General features: G+C 39.5%; 1 protein-coding gene across 1 annotated transcript in view; it reads right to left on the bottom strand.

The window, feature by feature from the left end:
* The window catches only part of KNTC1 (kinetochore associated 1), a 3,090,908-nt gene that overhangs the window by 1,903,375 nt on the left and 1,161,526 nt on the right, over positions 1-26,007 (bottom strand). The window contains exon 29 of the mRNA XM_044068909.1: positions 4,686-4,779. Coding sequence (XP_043924844.1) covers positions 4,686-4,779 — 94 coding nt within the window. The remainder of the gene's footprint in view (positions 1-4,685; positions 4,780-26,007) is intronic.

The raw sequence follows: 26,007 nt of genomic DNA, 5'->3' as shown, positions 1-26,007 counted from the left end.
ATAATCAATTTCAACAATTGGCTTAAGTACTGGTGTCATTCAAAGGGGATCCAATGCCTGTCAGCTTGGGATGATATGCTCGACAAGCCACGATGCTTCGCTAGGGACGGCTTGCACCTGTCACCCCTAGGCTTTCGGATATTGGCAAAGGCTCTTGCTACCCCATAGTGCCTTTTGTAGGCAAGGCTCAAAAGACAAACCCACCTCCATAGGTATCACAAGGGATAAGAAACTAAGAGTAATGTTACTCAACGCCAAAAGTCTAAACCGCAAGATGTACGCACTCGAAACTCTCCTTAGCATGGAAAACATTGATATCTGTGCAGTAACAGAAACCTGGTTCAGGGCTCCCGAGAGCACTACAGCACTACCAGGTTATACCTCATACCATGCTTTTCGGCCCCAAAACTTGGACCGAACCACAAAAGGAGGGGGAGTATCGCTATTCATCAAAGATACCCACACCTCCAGGTTGGTGGAAAAGCACGAAGCATCAGAGACTATCCATGTGCAACTAACAGTGGGTAAAACTGCCTTCCAGTTTATAGCCTGCTACAGACCACCCTTCCCAAACCCAGGAACCCCACTCGGCCTTCCTGAGAACACTGGAAAATATGAAGGTCTCTCCAAACACCATTATATTGGGCGACTTCAACTACCCAAACATAGACTGGGAGCATTACTCTAGCTCCAACACCCTAACCCAAAGTTTCCTAGAATTTATAAACTCAAATGCTATGGAACAACTTGTTACCACTCCCACAAGAGGGGAAAACATACTGGACCTGATCATCACCAACATGGGGACTCTATGCTCCAGACCAGAAGTGTATCCCTCACTGGTAAGATCAGACCATAAACTAATCTCACTGGATATTCACATCCTGACACCACCCCCTGCCTAGAAAACCACAGTGAAAAACTTCTCTAAAGCAAATTTCACACTCCTCAAAACCGAGGTGGAATCCTTCAAAGCCCCCGGGCCTGTGGAAAATACGGCCCAGACCACAGAATCCTTTATAAACGCATTCTATGAACACCTTCAGGAATGCATGGATCATGCGATCCCAAATAAAACCAAGACCCAATCCTCCAAAGGCAGACGTCCTGTCTGGTGGACCCCAGCCATAAACAAACTATACAACAGAAGGAGGAAGCTACTAAATGATGGAGCGAAATCCCAAAAAGGGAAGGCATCACTGATCAGTATTAGCAAAAAACTACGGGCACTCATAAAATTGTCTAAGTCCAGCTTCGAGAGAAAAACAGCTCAGGACACTAAGGATAATCACAAGACTTTCTTTAGTTATGTTAGGAACCTGGGTGGGAATTCGCAGATATGCTCAGAATTAGTCCAAAATGACAGAAAATACACCAAACTCACAGACATTGCCAACATCCTAGCTGACAGGTTCAGCGCAAACCCCCCCCCCCACCAAAAGGGCAAATATCTATCCCAGCAGAGTGCTTCCCCCCTGACACCTCAGATGCTCAGGTAAGAGCCGCCCTCTCCAAAGCAAAAAACACAGCATCAATGGGACCAGACGGTGTCCCGGGCTGCGTCCTACATGAACTCCAAGAAGAGCTAAACCCAAACATAAAACTACTGTTCAATCTCAGCCTTACTACAGGATATGTGCCCAAAGAGTGGCGTACAACAACAGTGGTCCCTCTCCATAAAGGTGGTGCCTCAACGGATCCTGGAAACTATCGCCCCATAAGCCTGACTAGCTTGGTCTGCAAAGCTATGGAAAGGATCATCATAGACCTCATAAATAAAGATACTGGGGACCTACAGACACTGGATCCTACCCAGTTCGGCTTTGTTAAGGGCAGATCCTGCCTCTTAAACCTGGTTGATTTCTTTGAAACAGTCACCAAGGCCATTGACGAGGGGAAGGTGGTCCACACAGCCTACCTGGACCTTGCAAAAGCCTTCGATACAATACCCCACTCAGGCATTATAGATAAGCTCACCAGCTTAAATATAAACCCCTATGTCACTAAATGGATTGCAAACTGGCTCAAGGACAGAACCCACATGGTTAGAATTGCTGGAGCCATGTCAGACTCCAAACCAGTTACAAGTGGCGTCCCACAAGGCTCAGTCGTGGGACCTCTCTTGTTCGGTATATATTTCTTGGAGGTACAGGCCAACACAGAAGGACTGTGGCTGACCAAGTTCTCAGATGACTGCAAACTGGGCGCCATAATCGACTCTCCAGCCGACACAAGCATCCTCCAAAAGGGCCTCATAGAAACAGACAACTGGTGCCAGAGCCATGGCCTCAAGCTAAATGCCAAAAAGTGCATAGTCATCCCCTTTGGCAAAAACAAAGTGCCCACAAATTACCACATAGGTGGTAATCCATTAAGTACAGAAGAAGTAATTAGGGACCTGGGGACCCAAGTTGATAGCAATCTCTCATTTGACAACCACGTGGCCAAAGTGGTTAGAAAAACATTTTATATAGCCCACCTAATCATGAAGGGATTCAGATCTAGATCAGGGGAGGTCATCGTGCCTCTTTACTCATCCCTCATCAGGCCCATAATTGAGTACAATGCCCCTTTTGGGATGTACCTTACCATACACCTGCAGCAACTGGAAAGACCCCAAAAGTACCTCACCAAGAGGATCAAAGGGCTCAAACAGATGCCATATGCTGCCCGGTTAAAGAAACTCCAGCTCTACTCAGTGGCATACCGCCTGTTCAGAGGCGATCTGTGCCTGATGTATAAAGCCATGTCCAACCCGGAATTAATGGGCATGCTGCACCTCAGAAAATCCAAATCCCATCGAGCTACACGCTCGAGAGACTTGAACCTCAGCACTGAAATAAATAGGACATGCTGGAGGGACAGATTCATAACCCAGAGGCTCCCTTCACTCTGGAATAAAATCCCAGTCCAGGTTAAGCAGAGTCCCTCATTGACTCTCTTCAAGAGGAATCTTGATGAGTGGATGGGAGATCATAGGTTTACCCCGGGTATCACTTCTGTGTCACTGTTAGACAGAGGCACAGTATACTAACCTCAAAAAAGGCATAGCAAAATAAATTTAAAATGGGTGGCGAAAGCCAAACACATTCTGGTTAGGCTTATAAATGCCCTAGGGCAGATAGCCTAGTATGAACCTATGAAATGATTTCAAGAATGTAAATCAATAACTTTGAATAAACACCAGAATTCAATCATCAGAAATATAAAATTAAACTATAGGACAGAAGTCCATCATTCTAGAAAAAAAAATATCTGAATAACTAAACCTTCCTAATCTAACTCGAGAATATTATCCCTGATCTAATCTACAACAGAACAGCAAAGCGAAGGCAGGCTTACAGTTTTTTTTTTTTTTTTTTGGCGAATTCTCTTTTCTTCGGGTATCACTGCACAGCACTGCAACTCTTCATAACCTGCTCAGCACTTGACTAAACTACATAGTACATGACTAACTGCACAGCTTAACAATCTCAACAGTCTTATTTTAAAAATAACAGTCAGCTGTATGAAAAAGTTATTTTTCCTGTTAATCAGCTGCTCAAATCACCTAGCAACCAGGAACATTCTAATGACATCACCTACTGTCCCAGCTAATTCTCCACAGATAGTGTGTAATTTAGAATCTCACTCTGAAACATACGCAATTAGAAATGTATCAAAACACTAACAGACTCTTTAAACATGCGGTTTAAACAGGGAAATACTCTAAAAAACTTACTTACATTTCACAATTAGACATGCTGGCATACAATGCAAGTTAATATGAGAATATACACATTTCCTTGCCAGACATACTAACACAAATGACAATGTTTTCTTTTTGCATGAAGCTGTAAAGAAAATTAACTCTGAACACGTCATCTATAAGCCTTGAAAAGACTACATAGCATTGAAGTATCATTCAATGACTTGGAAAGAAACCAAACTCACTAATGGCCAAGATTTCCTGCTCTTCTTGTATGACCAGCAGTTTATTTAATCATTCAGCCAACCTGATAAGCTTCATTTCTCAGTGGAAGAGGACCAGCATTCCCGAAACTCTGACTACTACTCTATTAGCTTTAAACAGCCTCCTGTTGAAAATATGGCTTAGTCTCACACAATACTGAACCTAATTAAGCTCATGACATAGTCTAGCTTAAGACACACATCAAAAAACCTACTTAAACATAACTTGGGACAAGATACAAGGCAAAAAACATCACAAAACAGTCTTATTTTACAATATTTTGTCCACAACGCATTTTCTTAAAATAGTTCAGATGGTTTAGTCAAGACGGGAATGTACAATAATAAATAAAACGTGTTCTTAGAAAAGGAGAAATACTAATATACGGAATGAGCCAAAAGCTGTTCAGGCAACTCTATTTCTGAGAGGGACTCAATTACAGAAAAAAAAAATGATGAGTGAAAAGCGCACACCTCCACTGTAGGAATGCTCCTACTTCAGCAATAAAAGTCTAGATAGAAGAACGCTCAACCAGTCACTATCAAAGTGCTACTGTGGAATCTTTACTGAAAACTATTCCAAACAATGAACAGTCGAACAGCAAGTGCCTGCTTGCTGCAAAGGAAAATCATAACAAATGACCTTTACAAGACTTTTTTCTAAATAAAACAAACGTTTACTTTTCTGTTACAGAGTCCATAATTCTTCAACATATATTCCAAAATATCATTACCTTGCCGAAAGAGAAATCATAACCTTGGATACCATAACCTCTTAGAAGTTTCTTCATCTCTGCAATCCTGTAACTCTCCTGCAATACCTCCACCCTAAAAGATATAAAATACTGATAAAAAATATGAAGAGACAAAAATGGTGCTGCAGCCGGAAGACAGACAGATGTTGCTATAACTTACAACAATGTCAATGCATTCAAGACAGCTGGAAATAAAGAAAGATGAAATGAAATATGAAACTTGGTTAATGTTCACAGTTGCAAATCAAAGGAATTATACACATTTATTTTATAATCTTGGGAGATTAAAAATGTATTGCATTTAAGTGTGGTGACAATATGTTGATGGAGACAGAGGGAAAGCAGGTAACAAAAATACTTGACTTGATATACCATGGCATTCTGAAAGCAAACAAAATATTCAACCACTTGGCTGTGGGTCATAAAAGAATTAATATTAAGTATGTAGCATAGTACAGCTGTGTAGGAGGCTTACCATAATAGTATAAGTTCAAATGGAGTACTGTAGAAATATTCCTTATTTGTGGGACTATCACCAGGCATCACTTTATACACCCTAAAATGGCATACACCACCCATAAGTCCACAACAGTGTACTAGTACAAAAGCAGCATACCTCCGCACTATGTTCAGAGGTTTCTTTGCCCCTAAACACAAGCTCCTTGTCTACAGCCATTTAAAGTTAAACTCCCCTAAGATAAACTGAATGGGCAATCTGACAGATCCCTGCCACAGCCTAGATCATGGGCACGGGAGGGAGAACTATCCCTGTATTAGGGCACTACCTAGGCTGAAAACACAAACCCAGTCCGCAAGAACTGAGGGAAGGAGAAGAGGAAAGGAAAGAAGCCCTACTGTGGCCATAGAGGAAAAAAGGGCAAATGTATTGTTCAGATGGTGGGTGAGAATAAACAATGTTATAATGATCTATTCATGTATCTACTAGTATGATAAGTTACCTAAACCATCTGTACTATGTTTTTCATTAGATTACTGCTAGTATTCATTATTTATGGCTCAGCTCCTAAGGCTTAAACAGAGAAAGTGATGAAGAGGCTTATTGTCATTGCAAAGGATGACAAAGGACAGCCTTTGCAGACCCTATTCTAGCCCTAGACAAGGTGTCTAACTTTATAGTCTTTGGCAAAGGTGTGGAGTAATGAACAGGCGGCTGATCTAAGACAGAAATAGTATCCACTCCTTGCAGAAAGCCACCTGTATATATGTAGCTCCTGTGGTATAGGGCTGATTCTCTCAGCCTCTGTTTGCCTAAGGTGTGACCATGAGCATGTCACTTAACCAGACATTGCTCCCAGATCACCTCTGCAAAGGGAGTGAGTGTCCAGGGGACCTACCCTGTTAGCAGATAGGTATTAACTCATTCCCTCCTGTACAGCTCTTGTGAGTGTGGTGTGGCTTGAACCTTTAAAAAAATGAAATTACCACCTTACAGTTATAACAAATGCTCACTGACAGAGATCAAATACCAATACAGTTGTGTTTGCCATCATGTATGCTTCAAGATAAAATATTCTGATACTTTGTGTGTAGCATGGTTTTGTAATTATTAATGCAAATATGACCAAGCAATATTTGACACCTAGAGCCGCAGTAGGAGTTAACTGCAGAAATGCCTGGAGGTGCACTCAGCTGTAATGAGGTAAGCCCTGAGATTTAATATCTCAACAACTGGTACACCCGACTTTGTGCAGAAAGCCGGGCGTTCTATTGCAACCCCAGATAGTTGAATTACTTTGCCTGGCAGTTGGAGCAGAGGATTAAGGCTGTGCGTTGTAGCTCCTGTGGTACAGGATTTGATTTCATCACTCCTAATTTGCATGCTGTGTGACCTTGAGCATGTCACTTTGACAGACATTACTCCTAGGTCACCCCTGAAAAGGGATTGTGCATGTACAGCAGGCCTATCAGGTTAACACATTGGTATCATGTGATACGGTGGCACCTGCTGTTTGTCCTTGCATTTAGTGCAAGAGGTGCCAGGTTCACCCCTGGGCTAGTCCTTTTGTAACTTTTTCTGAGGCATCAGTAGGTAGTGCAGAAGTCAAGAGATTGTGAACTATGCAAGCAGGAGTTCAAATCTAGTGAAGTGCATGTTGTATCAGAATACAAAAAGCAACTGGTGACATGCAATAGAGTAGAATGACTGAATTAATGAACATCCTACAAACAGGCAATTACTCTAGGTGTTAATCAAGCTACACCCTTCCTGACAAAACATTAAACCTGAATCCTTCCCTTCCCTTCCCTTTGGATGGTTGTCTTTTTCTATCATCTTCAGATGAAAGACCATAAAGGGATATAATCATATTCCACCTTAGGAAACTATTATAAAGATGAACCAAGGGAACTCTACAAGGAAGAAGTAACTTACACCCTAGTCTGGAAGGAAAAATAAATTTCTGTCGTCCAGACAAACCTCAACAATTGATGCTAACATAGGTGCATACGTCAAAAACATTTACCAGTATTCAGTCTTAATGGTACATCTTAGAGGGCCTGATAGAGTTTTCCTTTCTTGAAAGCCTTCCTATGGCAATTTTAAAACCTAACTACTAAGTCCATAGGTGTACATGGCTTCCAACAGGCACACAGTTTATTCTGTCACACTGTACCAGACTAAAACAAACAGCCAAACACCATGTTACAGGGTCATAACCCCACAGTACAACAAAGACGAGCCAGATCTAGGGGATGTGGGGTATACAGTAATAAATGAAAGTTATGTACTTAGAAGAATCTTGATAGCTGGGTTATCCATACTTATGTCGGATCCAAGCCAATACCTTTCCACTCAGAAGCTTCTCCAGAGCTGAAGCTCCTCTCCCTCTCACCATTCAGTAAACTCTCTCCTTCCTGTTTCTCAGATCAGGTTTTCCCTCCATCAGATACAAAGGTACTGGGGAAGGCTGGGTGAAAAGGTTCAGACTTAGCTCTGCTAGGTGTATCCAAGAAGGAAGGTGACCATTTAGTGAGGGAAAATACATCAAACATACATACAATGCAAACAAAATGAAAGTTATGTACTTACCATAATGATACATCCTTTCATCCCAGTCAGCCCGATACGACATATGGGTCCCCGAGCCACCACTCGGATTTCATCCAGCAAATTCTGTGCTCTAGCTTCAAGCCCTTCAAAATGTTCCCTTCCCATAATGCCCAGCGTCCTAATGTCAAACTCAGATTGGGTATGATGCCTGAACATAATGCAAATTCGCACTGCCTTTGATCTAGGAAGGAAACATTATCCAATCAGGTCCTACAGATTGGCAAGAGGAAGGAGGGTGGGTTGTCATACCAGACAGATAGATACTAAAGAGAATCTGTCATGATGGCAGGTGCATCATTTTCATATCCCATTCACTCCGTTGGCTCAGTCAGACATATGGGTCAGAATCCCTAGCTGCAGAATTCTTGGGCGCCCTAATGACAGGAAACCTTTCAGAATGGAGGCTCCAGAGGAAGCTCTAGGTCTAGAAATGCAGTCAACTTGTAGTACTTAATGAAGGCACAAGAGGAAGACCAAGTAGCTGCTTGACGAAAGTTGTCGAGAATGAGATCTGAAAAATTATGTTGAAGCTACCATAGTTCTAGTGGAATGAGCTTCGAGGTAATGATTTGATATGGGGTGTATAGACATAGGAAGTACAGTCAGATAACTATAGGGATAATGAAATCTTGGATACTTAGATACAAACACCTGTTCATCTTTTCTGAAGGGGGCCATTCTGTAAAGGCAGAAACAGAGCTGTATGTACATCCAGCGTATGAAGAATAAATTCCACTTTATTCTAGTAGTTAGGGGAAAAAAACAGAAAGATGAACAAGCTCATGAAAAAGTGGTCTTGGAAGCCACTTGCAGACCAAAGGAGGAGCTCGTCCTCAAGGCAACCCTATTGTTGTGGAACACAATACAGGGAAATACAGAAGGCAGGGCATGAAGTTCTGAAATCCTCCTAGCCAAAGTGATAACTACTAGGAAGATGGTTTTCCAGGACAAGAACTTTACATTTGCAGACAGTGCTGGTTCGAACAGGGCTTTAGACAAGGCTTCCACAATGAAATTCAAATCCCAAGGTGGTGTGGGATTCTTGACAGGCAGTTCCAACATGAGGTGTCTTTAAGCAAGGCCTTAAACAGTCTGTGAGAAGCCAAAGTAGAACCCTGAAAAACAACATGGAAGGAAGAAATTTCTGCCAGATGAACCTTGATAGTGGAAAAATTAGCGCCAGAGCTAAGCAAATAACACAATAAATGGAGAACATTCCCAAAAGTGGCTGAAAAGAGCTGCATGTTTTGGGATCCAGCCCATAAGGCAAACTACTTCCTGCTGTAGACTCTCCAGGTAGAATACTTTTGTGATGCAGTGAGAATGTGGATGAAATCAAAATGAAGGGTTTATCCCTTGCCATCATTGAAACTGGAGAAACCAAGTGGCTAACTTTAGGTTGAAAATATCAAAGTAATGCTCCCCTGAGGAGTAAGTGATGAGAATTGGCAGTGGATCGAGGGACCAAGGGAGTTCCTTTAACTACAGTTTGAGGAGAGGGAACCATATCTGCCTGGGTCAAAGAGAGGTTTTAAGGATGACAGTAGCCCTGCAGTGTATGGCTTTCTGTATGAATTTGGTCATCAGGGGAACAAGAGGAATAACAGAATAAATGTAAAGCAACCTGGGGACAAACACTGAGACAGTGTGCCCCTGGGGGAGTTCTGTCTCACAGGAGGAACTAAGGTAAAATACCTTTGTCATCTCATGCTCTGGAGAGGTTGCAAATAGGTCACAGAAGGGAATGCTCTAGCAATTTAATATCTCTTACACCACTGCTGGATTCAGAGATCACTCAAAGCAACATGAGATTCCTGCTGAGCCTATTCACTAAACCGTTGAGTCGACTCCAGGATGTGTGTTGAGGTTAAAAACTGGTTAGAGGCCATCGCCTGATTCCATACTTTCATGGCCTCACAAGAAAGTGGGTTCCCCCTTGCTTATGTACCAAACTGCTGTCATATTGTCCATTTAGATATTGATCACTCCCAGAGGAAGGCAATCCTGCAGCTCCTGCAACGCAAGGAGAACTGCCCTCATCTCCAGAACATGTATGTGAAGACAAGCCTCGGAGTCTGACCAAAAATCTTGGATCATTCTCCCTTGGCAAATCCCTCCCCCTATACAAGGAAAGATGCACCCATGGTCACAGTTGCTACTGGAAGAGACCGTCTACTGGCATCAGCGAAGAATGAAGTCACCATTACAAATGTTTCCTGCATGATGGAGTTAAAATAATCAGTCAAGAAATAGGGTCAAACCTCTGAAGCCAATGTGACAATAGCAGCCACTGCAGAATCCTCACGTGGGAGTGGGCAAACTGCACCATCAATTATGAAGTTGCCATAAGATACAATACCCTCAAAACTAATCTTGACAAAATGTTAAAATCTCAGAAGATTCCATGCTACAGTTCTTAAGGCCAGACTTTCTAATTGGCATCCAAGAAAAATCAGATGTTGAGAGGGAATCAGATTTTTTCCTAAATTGAGAGGTATGACTGGGAAAGCATGAAGGGTGCAATCCCTGTCTTCTAGAAGAGACTTGAAGGGTCAGTCAAGAGCCAGTCACTTAGATAAAGGAATATCTTGAATCTGTGGAGTCGAGATGGGCCGCTACTACCACCATGCATTTGGTGAATATACTAGGGGCTGAGGTGAGACTGAAAGGTAGAGCTCTGAATTGGTAGTGACTGAGTCCTAAGCAGAAACACAAAAATCTCCTGGACTCTTTTGCTATTCTTTGTGTGAAAGTAAGAGTTCTGCAGATTTGTGGATGAAATCCATTTGTTCTTCTGAAGACACAGAAGAATTGACTGCATTGAGACCTTTCAAAAATGGATCTTCTTGACATATTTGTTTAGAAGGCTTAAATCCAAAATGGTCCTGAGGTACTTTTGATTTCCCCTGGTACCAAAAAGACTCTTGAATAAAATCCCAACCTGGACTGGTCTGGTGGAACCTCTGGGATGGGTGTCCATTAGAGTTTTGGTGTTTATTTTGAAGGATGTTATAACATGTTTTATTTGGTATTTTGTCCTATACCTTAGTTGCCTGAAAAGTTGAAATATATTCTGTTTTTACATCTGAGCCACTCTTTCCAGGCTTTGTGAAGCTGTAGCATTCATTTCTTAGATTTTTTTTTTTTTTTGTTAGCCATGGTGCAGGATTTGATTTGACCCTTTTAGTACATACTGGGGCAAGGTTAACGAGAAGGTTTAGAAATATCTCATTGAAGTATGGGACAGCTGTGTCTAAGGGTATAGATTTTAGTATTATCCAGTTATATTCTGTTAAGGATTTGATGTGTGTGTTTGTCAAAGTTTTTAAAGTTACGATCTCAGCTGTAAAGTACATGTTCATCTTAGAAATTGTAACACTAACTTCTGAGAGCATAAGTACGTTGATGGTCACACAGCATGTCCAGAAGGCCATCAGCTGCCCTAAATTTGTTGGGTCTAGTAGTAATATCCAGTCTAAGGTTGACTGCCTACCAGTACTTTGGTGGGCTCTTGTAACTAATATAATTAACAGTGTAAAGCCATACAGGTTTATGGAATCAGATGATTTGTTGCTATTAATAATTTGCCAGTCCTAGCATTAGTGTTTCATGTTGTACATGGTGGGATATCCAGGTTTGGATATTTTCCACAGTGGTAATTTTTTACCTGGTGGGATATATATGGCTGGTAAACAAAGCATCTTCCTATTATTGATTCGGAGATGTAATATGAGGAGCACTGCATTATTAAACGGTGGTATCTCCTCTGCACATCTGGTTATACTTAGGGAATTCTTGTAGATAATGGCTATGCCACCTGACTGCTTACTTTTCCTGTCGAGCCTAATTACATTGAAACCAGGTGGGGTAATTTCATTGTCATTTATGTCTTTTTCAGCCATGTTTTCATAGCTTTGATTACATCTGGGGAATGTGTGTTAATACATGTATGCAAGTCTTGGATTTAATTGCATATATTTAAAAGACTGATATTTAGGAAGAGAGGGCTGGAACTGGGGGGTGAGAGAGAAGAGGAGAATGGTTTCTTTAATGCTGCACTGTTAGTATCAGGTTTTTATTGTTGTGCGGGGCAAGGCTTTGGTTGACGGATTCCAGTGATTTTTTTTTACATGGAAATTTTATGAAGCAAAGTATGTAACCAACTGCATTTGTGGTTTAGTTATACTGGATTTCGTATAGTAAGAGATTTAAGATACCCGTAATTTAAAAAAATCTAAGGTGGTTTGCTGGTACAGTGTGGGTGCTGTGGTGATTGATAGACTTGGTTACTGCTGATGTGGTGAGTGTGGGTTTGTAGGACTATTAATTACATTTATTTGGGAGGTATGGTAGTTGGCAAAGAGTGCTAATGTGCTGAGGAGGCACACTAATAGGGTATGAGTCAGCCATTTTTTATAATATGCAAGTTAGATTTTGCTGAAGTTATTAGTTTGCACTGTAAAATGTTACTTGGCAAGAGTAGTTCTAGTAGCTTCTAAAAGGACAGGCTGGATACGCACTTTAAGTAAACAATGCTAATAGATATATACGACATTAATATATTGTAATAACTTTTTGCTTTTCACTAAAGTGCCTATTGTATACTGTACTTTTTTTGTTGTCTCTAAATACTCTGTTAAATTCTATGTAAAACAGACACTGGACCTGTCAATGTCGTTCTTGTTTTATTCAAGCTCTTCTTCCCGGGCATTCGCTGAAAATGGGCTCACACCCAGAGGGACTATCCCGGTCAACAAATGTAAAATAAATAAATAGTAGGGCAACTGCGACTGGGTTATGTTTCGATTGGTTTGATGCAGAGATATGTTGGAGAACGTGTAGGGATGGAGTTGGGGTATTTTAAATGTAGTGTGTTTGGGGAGAATTGGGGGTAGGGTTGGGGAGTGCAGTGATCCCGACAAGGTGAATGGAGCAGGGCAGAACAACTGAATCAGCAAAGTAAAAGCGCTGAGAAAAACAATTAGTAAGTTTTGGCTACAGCAAAATGTTAGGAGGTTTCCAGGGATAACTGCAGGAGTTGAACAGTGTAAACCAGACGCTGAGAGGGTGAGGAGGAGAATTAAAAGGAGCAGCAGACAACACAGGAAGAGTAAGCAGAGCATTACACATGTAAAGTACTTAGAGGGTTAGCTGCAAAATACTGCAGTAAAGGAAGAAAAGGAGGAGGAAGCAGTAAAGGAAGAAAAGGAGGAGGAAGCAGTAAAGGAAGAAAAGAAGGAAGAAGCAGTAAAGGAAGAAGAGGAGGAAGCAGTAAAGGAAGAAAAGGAGCAGGAAGTAGTAAAGGAAGAAAAGGAGGAGGAAGCAGTAAAGGAAGAAAAGGAGGAGGAAGTAGTAAGGGAAGAAAAGGAGGAGGAAGTAGAAAAGGTGGAGGAAGTAGTAAAGGAAGAAAAGGAGGAGGAAGTAGTAAAGGAAGAAAAGGAGGAGGATGTAGTAAAGGAAGAAAAGGAGGAGGAAGTAGTAAAGGAAGAAAAGGAGGAGGAAGCAGTAAAGGAAGAAAAGGAGGAGGAAGTAGTAAGGGAAGAAAAGGAGGAGGAAGTAGAAAAGGAGGAGGAAGTAGTAAACGAAGAAAAGGAGGAGGATGTAGTAAAGGAAAAAAAGGAGGAGGAAGTAGTAAAGGAAGAAAAGGAGGAGGAAGTGGTCTGAAAATGAAAGCAAAGCAGAGAGTTTGTCCTGTTTCACTAGGGGTGGGGGTGGGGGAATGACAAGCTATGTACTGGAAGTTGTTTTGGACTACGCAGAAACCTGCTAAACTGACTGCCCGTTACTATGGGCTCTAGTGCATACCAGGGGTACAGGTGGTGGTGTTGTGGTGCCATGTCCACTAGTACAAAGTTTGTACCAATACAGCTACCCACGTCAGGAGAGTGTACGTGGACACTCAGCTGTCTCTATACTTTACAGCTACCTACGTCAGATGAGCGTACATGGACACAAAGCTGTCCCTATAGTTTACAGCTACCTACGTCAGGTGAGTGCACATGGACACTCAGCTGTCCCTATAGTTTACAGCTACCTACGTCAAGGTGAGTGCACATGGACACTCAGCTGTCCCTATAGTTTACAGCTACCTATGTCAGGTGAGTGCACATGGACACTCAGCTGTCCCTATAGTTTACAGCTACCTACGTCAAGGTGAGTGCACATGGACACTCAGCTGTCCCTATAGTTTACAGCTACCTTTGTCAGGTGAGCGTACATGGACACAAAGATGGCCCTATAGTTTACAGCTACCAACGTCAGGTGAGTGCACATGGACACTCAGCTGTGCCTATAGTTTACAGCTACCTATGTCAGGTGAGTGCACATGGACACTCAGCTGTCCCTATAGTTTACAGCTACCTATGTCAAGGTGAGTGCACATGGACACTCAGCTGTCCCTATAATTTGATTCTACAAGCTGCAAGTCTTAGCCTGTGTTGACTTCACTGGATTACACTTACATATCTACTTTGAGTGCACACTTTTGGTCCTTTCAAGGATGGACTTCAGGCTTGGATGATACTTCCTGGACAGTGACAATTCTTATGCAGTCTGTGCAATGTATTAGCTGGGAATGGTTTGGTCAGGGTGAGCAGAGGAGAAGTAGAGATAGTGCTTTCCTTTAAACAGAGGCCAGGAGCTCCAGAAAAGGCATGCATTCAGTGTGAATTGAAAGAACATCTAAGGAATGCATGATCTGTTATCCTCGATTCTGACAGGGAAAAATGCAGACAAGCCCTGATGGTTTGGTTTGTGGCCAACTCTGTAACCACTTTAGGCATAAAGGAAAGATTTGTGATCAAGCTGACTCCATATCCCTATGAAAAGCTAAACACAATTTTTACATTTACATATTGTTTATCGGGGTACAGCAGTATCCATGCATAATCAACTGAAAGTTCAGGCCAGGTGGCACACAGTAAAAAAAATAGAGTACAAGCAAAGTACAATTGTGTAAGAAACGTATCGTAATGGTAGGTGCTTGAGTCGATCACTGTTGTACTATTCTTAACAGCCTGCAGTTTCTCTACAAAGGTCCTATCCATCAGGCTATCCTTCTAAAGTTCAGGAATCTTCCCCTGCACTTCCAAACTATGCATGCATCAGTGTGCTAGTATAACAAGTGTACAAGTCTACTCTACTTTCAAAGCTTTCTTGCACTGAGAAGGAATAAACTGCTCAGTAGAAAAACTTCCTAAGAAAAGGTCAGAAACCGGAGATAAAAATATAAAAGGCAGGGTGGATTTTAGTAGCACAGAAGTTTTAGAGTGGGAAAATTAAATAATTTAATGAATACACCATCCCAGCCACAAGGAAAATGTTCAAATGTAGATCCTTGGGAGTAGGAGGTATACATGTACGGCAACAGTAATCTATCTGAACATCTACCACTACGGTAAGTTACCTTTACAACTGTAATATGTTCACGTGTTGGAGCATTCTTCACATCTGGAATGACTCCCAGGGATTTGATCAGATTGAGAGAAGGAAGGATGTATTCCTTCAAGGGCAGTCCCTCTGAATTTAGGATGACATTAAGTACAACCTTAGCAAATCTAGCTCTTGAACTAGAAAAAACAGCCAGTTTGCAATGTTTAGTCATGGTGTGGACTGGAAAACCGAGTGACTGCTTTTAAAATGGATTTAAGAGTCTACCAATTGCATGAAAGCCCTTGAAATGGCTACCATTTTTTGTAGGTTTAATGTGGGAACTACAATTGAGAAAATAGCTTTAGTTGATTAAAGTTAATGGAGCCAATGTCAAACAGGCAAAAACAGATGAAAGATGCACTTATGTCAAGGTACAACAAAAGCCAGATCTAAGCAATTGACAAAGATACAGGTCCAGGAGTGCCTGTGGTGTACTGGAGTTGTCTATTTTGAAGCTAGATAGAATACCTTTTCCACTTGGATATGCAAGACTTCCTTGTGCCAAGTTTTGTAGCCTGTCTAAAAATCTGCAGCACATCAGCACAGAAGTGATGCCTGAAAGGAATTCAAATCCTGTTATCCATACCGTGAGCTACAGGGTCAAATCCTGTTATCCATACCGTGAGCTACAGGGTCAAATCCTGTTATCCATACCGTGAGCTACAGGGTCAAATCCTGTTATCCATACCGTGAGCTACAGGGTCAAATCCTGTTATCCATACCGTGAGCTACAGGGTCAAATCCGGTTATCCATACCGTGAGCTACAGGGTCAAATCCTGTTATCCATACCGTGAGCTACAGGGTCAAATCCTGTTATCCATACCGTGAGCTACAGGGTCAAATCCTGTTATCCATACCGTGAGCTACAGGGACAAATCCTGTTATCCATACCGTGAGCTACAGGGTCAAATCCTGTTATCCATACCGTGAGCTACAGGGTCAAATCCTGTTATCCATACCGTGAGCTACAGGGTCATTAGATTATGTATTATTGAGCCCTTGTCCGGAGTAAGTAAACCCACTAAGAGAAGTGGCGTCTGGTAACAACTACTGGGCAGTTACTTGAGAAGAGAGAACCAATGCTGTCTTATCCAAAAAGGGGTCAGCAGCACCATTAGTTGGACCATCCCTTATCACTCAAAGCACTCTGAGAATTATAGGGAAGGGCGGAAAGGTGAACAAAACTATGCATTGCCATTGTCATTTGTAAGGAGTACTGATGCATAAGAGAATCAGATGCCAGTCTGGAAATTACAGAAGCAATATTATTTGAGGAACTCTGAACTGAAAATAGGACCTACCTGCTTAACACCCATTCATTAGGGTCTGGCCTGAACTGCTTAAAGAATATGCCGCAGTGTTGAGATGGAGTAAATGAAGAACTGGTTGTAAAAAGAGAATGTGTTCAGTAGCTATTACAGCTAGTCTACAAAGGGGGCAATGACTTTGCTTTACTGAGTTTACATATCACATATCTGCAATATTGTCTGGTGTCCAGTGTTACTGATGAGCTTAGAGACTATTAAGGCCATTATCTTAATAGTGATGTAATTCTACATGTGCACCCTAAACCTTGATTTGTGGGGGACTAAGCTCCCCATAAACAGTCTGAGGCATCTGTCACAGTGATCTTTACTGGTGCAGGTTGTACAAAGGGGATTCTCAAATGGGAGCCTACCTGTTGGACCCACCACAAAAGGTGCTCAAATTGACAAGGAATTACTAGGATTTGTTGACTGAGAAGTCTGGTGCTCGAGCCACAGTTACCAGAGATATCACTGGATTGTACTCATATAGAACCAGACATGAGGAAACATGACAATAGCTGAAGCCATGAATCTTAAGGCTTCTAGAAATTCGCTGGCTGAAGCAAACTTTTGTTTTGCTAGACTCAGAAAGCAGCTTTTGTATGCTGCTACTTTATCATGGGCTAGAAATGCTGCCTGCAATGTGGCATCTATTAGGCAACCTATCTAGACCAATGTGGAGGAAGCCATTAGAGACTATTTCTTTAGACAGACCAAATCCTATATTTTATTATCTATCTAATTTAACTACATCTAGCCATCCATCATTTGTTGCCTAGGTTAGTGGCCTCCTTTCAGGAATGACTCGAGGTGCTATTTATACTACAAGGGGAAGTTTGGCCAGGGCATCCGGGAACTTTCCCTACTCTTGGTAGTCAGGGGAAGGCTTTGTGCATTACACATCCTGACTTCCTGTTTCCTGTCCAGGAGCTGAGGCAGCCAGGAGGAAAAGGGAGAAAACATGGCTGATTCAGCTTTTGCTGCAAATGGAGTGAAAGTTGCTGAAAATGAAGCTGAAATGGTATAATCGCTACCAGAGATTTTTTTCAAAAGATGTGGGTGTAGAAAAAAAAGTGACATTGGAGGAAAAGGAGATTGTAGCTGTAACAGAAATGGATTCAGAAAAGATTGAAGGAGAGACTGTTACCTCTGCAAAATGCATAATTATAACCCTTCAATCGGGGGGGGGGGGGGATTGTGGGATGATTATTTGGAAGAAATGATAAACCACAGTGAGCCAGAAAGTGAAGCAGGAATTTCATGGAGCGACATCATGGAAAAAAAATAGAAGAAAAAGGAGAAGAGACTATGCCAGAAAAAAAGTGCCAGAGATAAAAAAAAAAAAAAAACTTACGTGCAAACTGTTAGAGCAGGTGACAAGAAGAAAGAAGAAATAAAAGAAACAAAAAAAGTATACAGTACGTGTGGGCAGTAAAAAAAGAAGACATTTTGGACACATCAGGTTTGGGACTCTGTCATAACACCTCTGGGTGTCAAAGCAAAGGAGGTAAGAGCATTTATTTTAATTAATAGACTTTTTTGAGACTTGATATTTGAGACTGTGCAGGCCATGGAAGTTTTTTTGGGGTGCATATAAACAAAAGAAAAATATTTATCCATGGTCAGAATACGTGATGCAAGCTTTTTACAGAAAAAAAAACTGAAATTGAAGCAAAAGAACTAAAAGAACATTTGTTAACTATATGTAAAGAAGTAATGCACACAACAAAAATATATAATGAAAGAGGGCTAAAGGCCTGGGTGATGGGAATGTAGAGTAAAACTAAAAATGGAAAATGCTAATGTTATGCATGTACCTAGTATTATTAATGTTCATGGTAGGGTTTTGTGAAATACAAGGGTCAACCACAGACTTGTAATTTTTGTGGAAAAATTATCATTTAATCAATGAAGGTGATAAAAAAAGATGTTATTCATGTGGTAGAACTTGGCATTATGCAAAAAAATGTGATTTAAAGTGCAAAATATGCAGCAATACTGGTCATTCATAGCTATAATGTGAAATGAATGTGCAAGAAAATGAAGTTAACATGAGAAAGAGATGGAAAATGTGTTCTACAAGGAAATGTACAAAACAAGGTGACTGATAACGACTTATACATGAAGTTATACAGGAGAAAGAATGGAAAATGTGTTCTACAAGGAAATGTACAAAACGAGGTGACATAACGAGCTTATACATGAAGTTATACAGGAGAAAGAGATGGAAAATGTGTTCTACAAGGAAATGTACAAAACGAGGTGACTGATACCGAGCTTATACAGGAGAAAGAGATGGAAAATGTGTTCTACAAGGAAATGTACAAAACGAGGTGACTGATAACGAGCTTATACATGAAGTTACACAGGAGAAAGAGATGCAAAATGTGTTATACAAGGAAATGTACAAAACGAGGTAACTGATAATGAGCTTAAACATGAAGTTATACAGCAGAAAGAATGGAAAATGTGTTCTACAAGGAAATGTACAAAACGAGGTGACTGATAATGAGCTTATACATGAAGTTATACAGGAGAAAGATGGAAAATGTGTTGTACAAGGAAATGTACAAAACGAGGTGACTGATAACGAGCTTATACATGAAGTTATACAGCAGAAAGAATGGAAAATGTGTTCTACAAGGAAATGTACAAAACGAGGTGACTGATAACGAGCTTATACATGAAGTTATACAGGATAAAGAGATAGTAGAATGTGTTATACAAGGAAATGTACAAAACAAGGTGACATAAGCTTATACATGAAGTTATACAGGAGAAAGAGATGGAAAATGTGTTATACAAGGAAATGTACAAAACGAAGTGACATAACGAGCTTATACATGAAGTTATACAGGAGAAAGAGATGGAAAATGTGTTCTACAAGGAAATGTACAAAACGAGATGACTGATAACGAGCTTATACATGAAGTTATACAGGAGAAAGAGATGGAAAATGTGTTCTACAAGGAAATGTACAAAACGAGGTGACTGATACCGAGCTTATACAGGAGAAAGAGATGGAAATGTGTTATACAAGGAAATGTACAAAAGCGAGATGACTGATAACGAGCTTATACATGAAGTTATACAGGAGAAAGAGAAGGAAAATGTGTTCTACAAGGAAATGTACAAAACGAGGTGACTGATAACGAGCTTATATATGAAGTTATACAGGAGAAAGAATGGAAAATGTGTTATACAAGGAAATGTACAAAACGAGGTGACATAACGAGCTTATACATGAAGTTATACAGGAGAAAGAGATGGAAATTGTGTTCTACAAGGAAATGTACTAAACGAGGTGACTGATAACGAGATTATACATGAAATTATACAGGAGAAAGAGATGGAAATGTGTTATACAAGGAAATGTACAAAATGAGGTGACTGATACCGAGCTTATACAGGAGAAAGAGATGGAAAATGTGTTCTACAAGGAAATGTACAAAACGAGGTGACTGATAACGAGCTTATACATGAAGTTACACAGGAGAAAGAGATGCAAAATGTGTTATACAAGGAAATGTACAAAACGAGGTAACTGATAATGAGCTTAAACATGAAGTTATACAGCAGAAAGAATGGAAAATGTGTTCTACAAGGAAATGTACAAAACGAGGTGACTGATAATGAGCTTATACATGAAGTTATACAGGAGAAAGATGGAAAATGTGTTGTACAAGGAAATGTACAAAACGAGGTGACTGATAACGAGCTTATACATGAAGTTATACAGCAGAAAGAATGGAAAATGTGTTCTACAAGGAAATGTACAAAACGAGGTGACTGATAACGAGCTTATACATGAAGTTATACAGGATAAAGAGATAGTAGAATGTGTTATACAAGGAAATGTACAAAACAAGGTGACATAAGCTTATACATGAAGTTATACAGGAGAAAGAGATGGAAAATGTGTTATACAAGGAAATGTACAAAACGAAGTGACATAACGAGCTTATACATGAAGTTATACAGGAGAAAGAGATGGAAAATGCGTTCTACAAGGAAATGTACAAAACGAGATGACTGATAACGAGCTTATACATGAAGTTATACAGGAGAAAGAGATGGAAAATGTGTTCTACAAGGAAATGTACAAAACGAGGTGACTGATACCGAGCTTATACAGGAGAAAGAGATGGAAATGTGTTATACAAGGAAATGTACAAAACGAGATGACTGATAACGAGCTTATACATGAAGTTATACAGGAGAAAGAGAAGGAAAATGTGTTCTACAAGGAAATGTACAAAACGAGGTGACTGATAACGAGCTTATATATGAAGTTATACAGGAGAAAGAATGGAAAATGTGTTATACAAGGAAATGTACAAAACGAGGTGACATAACGAGCTTATACATGAAGTTATACAGGAGAAAGAGATGGAAATTGTGTTCTACAAGGAAATGTACTAAACGAGGTGACTGATAATGAGATTATACATGAAATTATACAGGAGAAAGAGATGGAAATGTGTTATACAAGGAAATGTACAAAATGAGGTGACTGATAACGAGCTTATACAAGAAGTTACACAAGAGAAAGAGATGCAAAATGCGTTATACAAGGAAATGTACAAAACGAGGTGACTGATAATGAGCTTATACATGACGTTATACAGGAGAAAGAGATGGAAATGTGTTATACAAGGAAATGTACAAAACGAGGTTACTGATAACGAGCTTATACATGAAGTTATACAGGAGAAAGAGATGGAAAATATGTCCTACAAGAAATGTACAAAATGAGGTGACTGATAACGAGCTTATACATTAAGTTATACAGGAGAAAGAGATGGAAAATGTGTTCTACAAGGAAATGTACAAAACGAGGTGACATAACCAGCTTATACATGAAGTTATACAGGAGAAAGAATGGAAAATGTGTTGTACAAGGAAATATACAAAACGAGGTGACTGAAAACAAGCTTATACATGAAGTTATACAGGAGAAAGAGATGGAAAATGTGTTCTACAAGGAAATGTACAAAACGAGGTGACTGATAACGAGCTTATACATGAGAAAGAGATGGAAAATGTGTTCTACAAGGAAATGTACAAAACGAGGTGACTGAAAACGAGCTTATACATGAAGTTATACAGGAGAAAGAATGGAAAATGTGTTGTACAAGGAAATGTACAAAACGAGGTGACTGAAAACGAGCTTATACATGAAGTTATACAGGAGAAAGAATGGAAAATGTGTTATACAAGGAAATGTACAAAACGAGGTGACTGACAACGAGCTTATACATGAAGTTACATAGGAGAAAGAGATGGATATGTGTTATACAAGGAAATGTACAAATTGAGGTGACTGATAACGAGCTTATACATGAAGTTACACAGGAGAAAGAGATGGAAAATGTGTTCTACAAGGAAATGTACAAAGTGAGGTGACTGATAACGAGCTTATACATGAAGTTATACAGGAGAAAGAATGGAAAATGTGTTATACAAGGAAATGTACAAAACGAGGTGACATAACGAGCTTATACATGAGGTTATACAGGAGAAAGAGATGGAAATTGTGTTCTACAAGGAAATGTACTAAACGAGGTGACTGATAACGAGCTTATACATGAAGTTATACAGGAGAAAGAGATGGAAATGTGTTATACAAGGAAATATACAAAACGAGGTGACTGATAACGAGCTTATACAAGAAGTTACACAAGAGAAAGAGATGCAAAATGTGTTATACAAGGAAATGTACAAAATGAGGTGACTGATAACGAGCTTATACATGAAGTTATACGGGAGAAAGAGATGGAAAATGTGTTATACAAGGAAATGTACAAAATGAGGTGACTGATAATGAGCTTATACATGACGTTATACAGGAGAAAGAGATGGAAATGTGTTATACAAGGAAATGTACAAAATGAGGTGACTGATAACGAGCTTATACATGAAGTTATACAGGAGAAAGAGATGGAAAATGTGTTCTACAAGGAAATGTACAAAACGAGGTGACTGAAAACGAGCTTAAACATGAAGTTATACAGGAGAAAGAGATGGAAAATGTGTTCTACAAGGAAATGTACAAAACAAGGTGACTGATAACGAGCTTATACAGGAGAAAGAGATGGAAAATGTGTTCTACAAGGAAATGTACAAAACAAGGTGACTGATAACGAGCTTATACATGAAGTTACACAGGAGAAAGATGCAAAATGTGTTATACAAGGAAATGTACAAAACGAGGTAACTGATAATGAGAGTATGCATGAAGTTATACAGGAGAAAGAATGGAAAATGTGTTATACAAAGAAATGTACAAAACGAGGTGACTGACAACGAGCTTATACATGAAGTTACACAGGAGAAAGAGATGCAAAATGTGTTCTACAAGGAAATGTACAAAACGAGGTGACATAATGAGCTTATACATGAAGTTATACAAGAGAAAGAATGGAAAATGTGTTATACAAGGAAATGTACAAAACGAGGTGACTGATAACGAGCTTATACATGAAGTTATACAGGAGAAAGAATGGAAAATGTGTTCTACAAGGAAATGTACAAAACGAGGTGACTGATAACGAGCTTATACATGAAGTTATATAGGAGAAAGATGGAAAATATGTTCTACAAGTAAATGTACAAAACGAGGTGACATAACGAGCTTATACATGAAGTTATACAGGAGAAAGAGATGCAAAATGTGTTGTACAAGGAAATGTGCAAAACGAGATGACTGATAACGAGCTTATACATGAAGTTATACAGGAGAAAGAGATGGAAATGTGTTATACAAGGAAATGTACAAAACAAGGTGACTGATAACGAGCTTATACATGAAGTTATACAGGAGAAAGAGATGGAAAATGTGTTCTACAAGGAAAAGTACAAAATGAGGTGACTGATAACGAGCTTATACATGAAGTTATACAGGAGAAAGAGATGGAAATGTGTTATCCAAGGAAATGTACAAAACGAGGTGACTGATAACGAGCTTATGCATGAAGTTATACAGGAGAAAGATGGAAAATGTGTTCTACAAGGAAATGTACAAAATGAGGTGACTGATAACGAGCTTATACATGAAGTTATACAGGAGAAAGAATGGAACATGTGTTGTACAAGGAAATGTACAAAACGAGGTGACTGATACCGAGCTTATACAGGAGAAAGAGATGGAAAATGTGTTCTACAAGGAAATGTACAAAATGAGGTGACTGATACATGAAGTTATACAGGAGAAAGAGATGGAAAATGTGTTCTACAAGGAAATGTACAAAACGAGGTGACTGATAACGAGCTTATACATGAAGTTATACAGGAGAAAGAATGGAAAATGTGTTATACAAGGAAATGTACAAAACGATGTGATTGATAACGACTTATACATGAAGTTATAAACGAGAAAGAGATGGAAATGTGTTCTACAAGGAAATGTACAAAACGAGGTGACTGATAACGAGCTTATACATGAAGTTATACAAAAGAAAGAATGGAAAATGTGTTATACAAGGAAATGTACAAAACGAGGTGACATAATAAGCTTATACATGAAGTTATGCAGGAGAAAGAGATGGAAATTGTGTTCTACAAGGAAATGTACTAAACGAGGTGACTGATAACGAGCTTATACATGAAGTTATACAGGAGAAAGAGATGGAAATGTGTTATACAAGGAAATGTACAAAACGAGGTGACTGATAACGAGCTTATACAAGAAGTTACACAAGAGAAAGAGATGCAAAATGTGTTATACAAGGAAATGTACAAAACGAGGTGACTGATAACGAGCTTATACATGAAGTTATATGGGAGAAAGAGATGGAAAATGTGTTATACAAGGAAATGTACAAAATGAGGTGACTGATAACGAGCTTATACATGAAGTTATACAGGAGAAAGATGGAAAATATGTCCTACAAGGAAATGTACAAAACGAGGTGACTGATAACGAGCTTATACATTAAGTTATACAGGAGAAAGAGATGGAAAATGTGTTCTACAAGGAAATGTACAAAACGAGGTGACTGATAACGAGCTTATACATGAAGTTACACAAGAGAAAGAATGGAAAATGTGTTCCACAAGGAAATGTACAAAACGAGGTGAGTGATAACGAGCTTATACATGAAGTTATACAGGAGAAAGAGATGAAAAATGTGTTCTACAAGGAAATGTACAAAACGAGGTGACTGATAACGAGCTTATACATGAAGTTATACAGGAGAAAGACGGAAAATATATTCTACAAGTAAATGTACAAAACGAGGTGACTGATAAAGAGCTTATACATGAAGTTATACAGGAGAATGAATGGAAAATGTGTTGTACAAGGAAATGTACAAAACGAGGTGACATAACGAGCTTATACATGAAGTTATACAGGAGAAAGTGATGGAAAATGTGTTCTACAAGGAAATGTACAAAACGAGGTGACTGATAATGAGCTTATACATGAAGTTATACAGGAGAAAGATGGAAAATGTGTTCTACAAGGAAATGTACAAAACGAGGTGACTGATAAACTTATACATGAAGTTATACAAGACAAAGATAGAAAATGCGTTCTACAAAGAAATGTACAAAACGAGGTGACTGATAACGAGCTTATACATGAAATTATACAGGAGAAAGAATGGAAAATGTGTTATACAAGGAAATGTACAAAACGAGGCGACTGATAACGAGCTTATACATGAAGTTATACAGGAGAAAGAGATGGAAAATGCGTTCTACAAGGAAATGTACAAAACGAGGTGACTGATAACGAGCTTATACATGAAGTTATACAGGAGAAAGAGATGCAAAATGTGTTCTACAAGGAAATGTACAAAACGAGGTGACATAACGAGCTTATACTTGAAGTTACACAGGAGAAAGAGATGAAAAATGTGTTCTACAAGGAAATGTACAAAACGAGGTGACTGATAACGAGCTTATACATTAAGTTATACAGGAGAAAAAGATGGAAATGCGTTGTACAAGGAAATGTACAAAACGAGGTCACATAACGAGCTTATACATGAAGTTATACAAGAGAAAGAGATGGAAATGTGTTACACAAGGAAATGTACAAAACGAGGTATATAGTACATCTATGATGTACTCTATATGATGGGTCTGATGAGTGATGAGTAGAGGGGCACTATTAACCTCTTTATTTCTAGATGCGAACCCTTTAGTAATTAGATGGGCCACATAGAAGGATTTCCTAACTACTTTGGCAATATGACTGTCAAAGGAGAGATTACTATTTACCTGGATGATAACGAGATTATACATGAAGTTAAAGAAAGTAACAAGGAAAAAGAAACCGGAGACAAGTGAGGTAGATGCTGATTGGGACACAGTAAGAAATAAAAATAATTCAATAAAGAAAAGAGTTAAAGAAAGGAAAAGAAAATTCAAAAATATAATGCTTACAGAAAATAAGAAACGAAAGGGGTAAGCATTTTTTTACACTAACTGTTCTTAAAAGCTGGAAAAAAAAAAGGGTTAGTTGAAATGTTTAAAGGGAAAAAT

The sequence above is a fragment of the Protopterus annectens genome, chromosome 4.part0 (genome assembly GCF_019279795.1).
Source record: "Protopterus annectens isolate FY-2018-M chromosome 4.part0, PAN1.0, whole genome shotgun sequence".
Classification (NCBI taxonomy): Eukaryota; Metazoa; Chordata; order Ceratodontiformes; family Protopteridae; genus Protopterus; species Protopterus annectens.
Note: the sequence above shows the minus strand (reverse complement) of the source record. Positions and strands in the feature narration are given on the sequence as shown.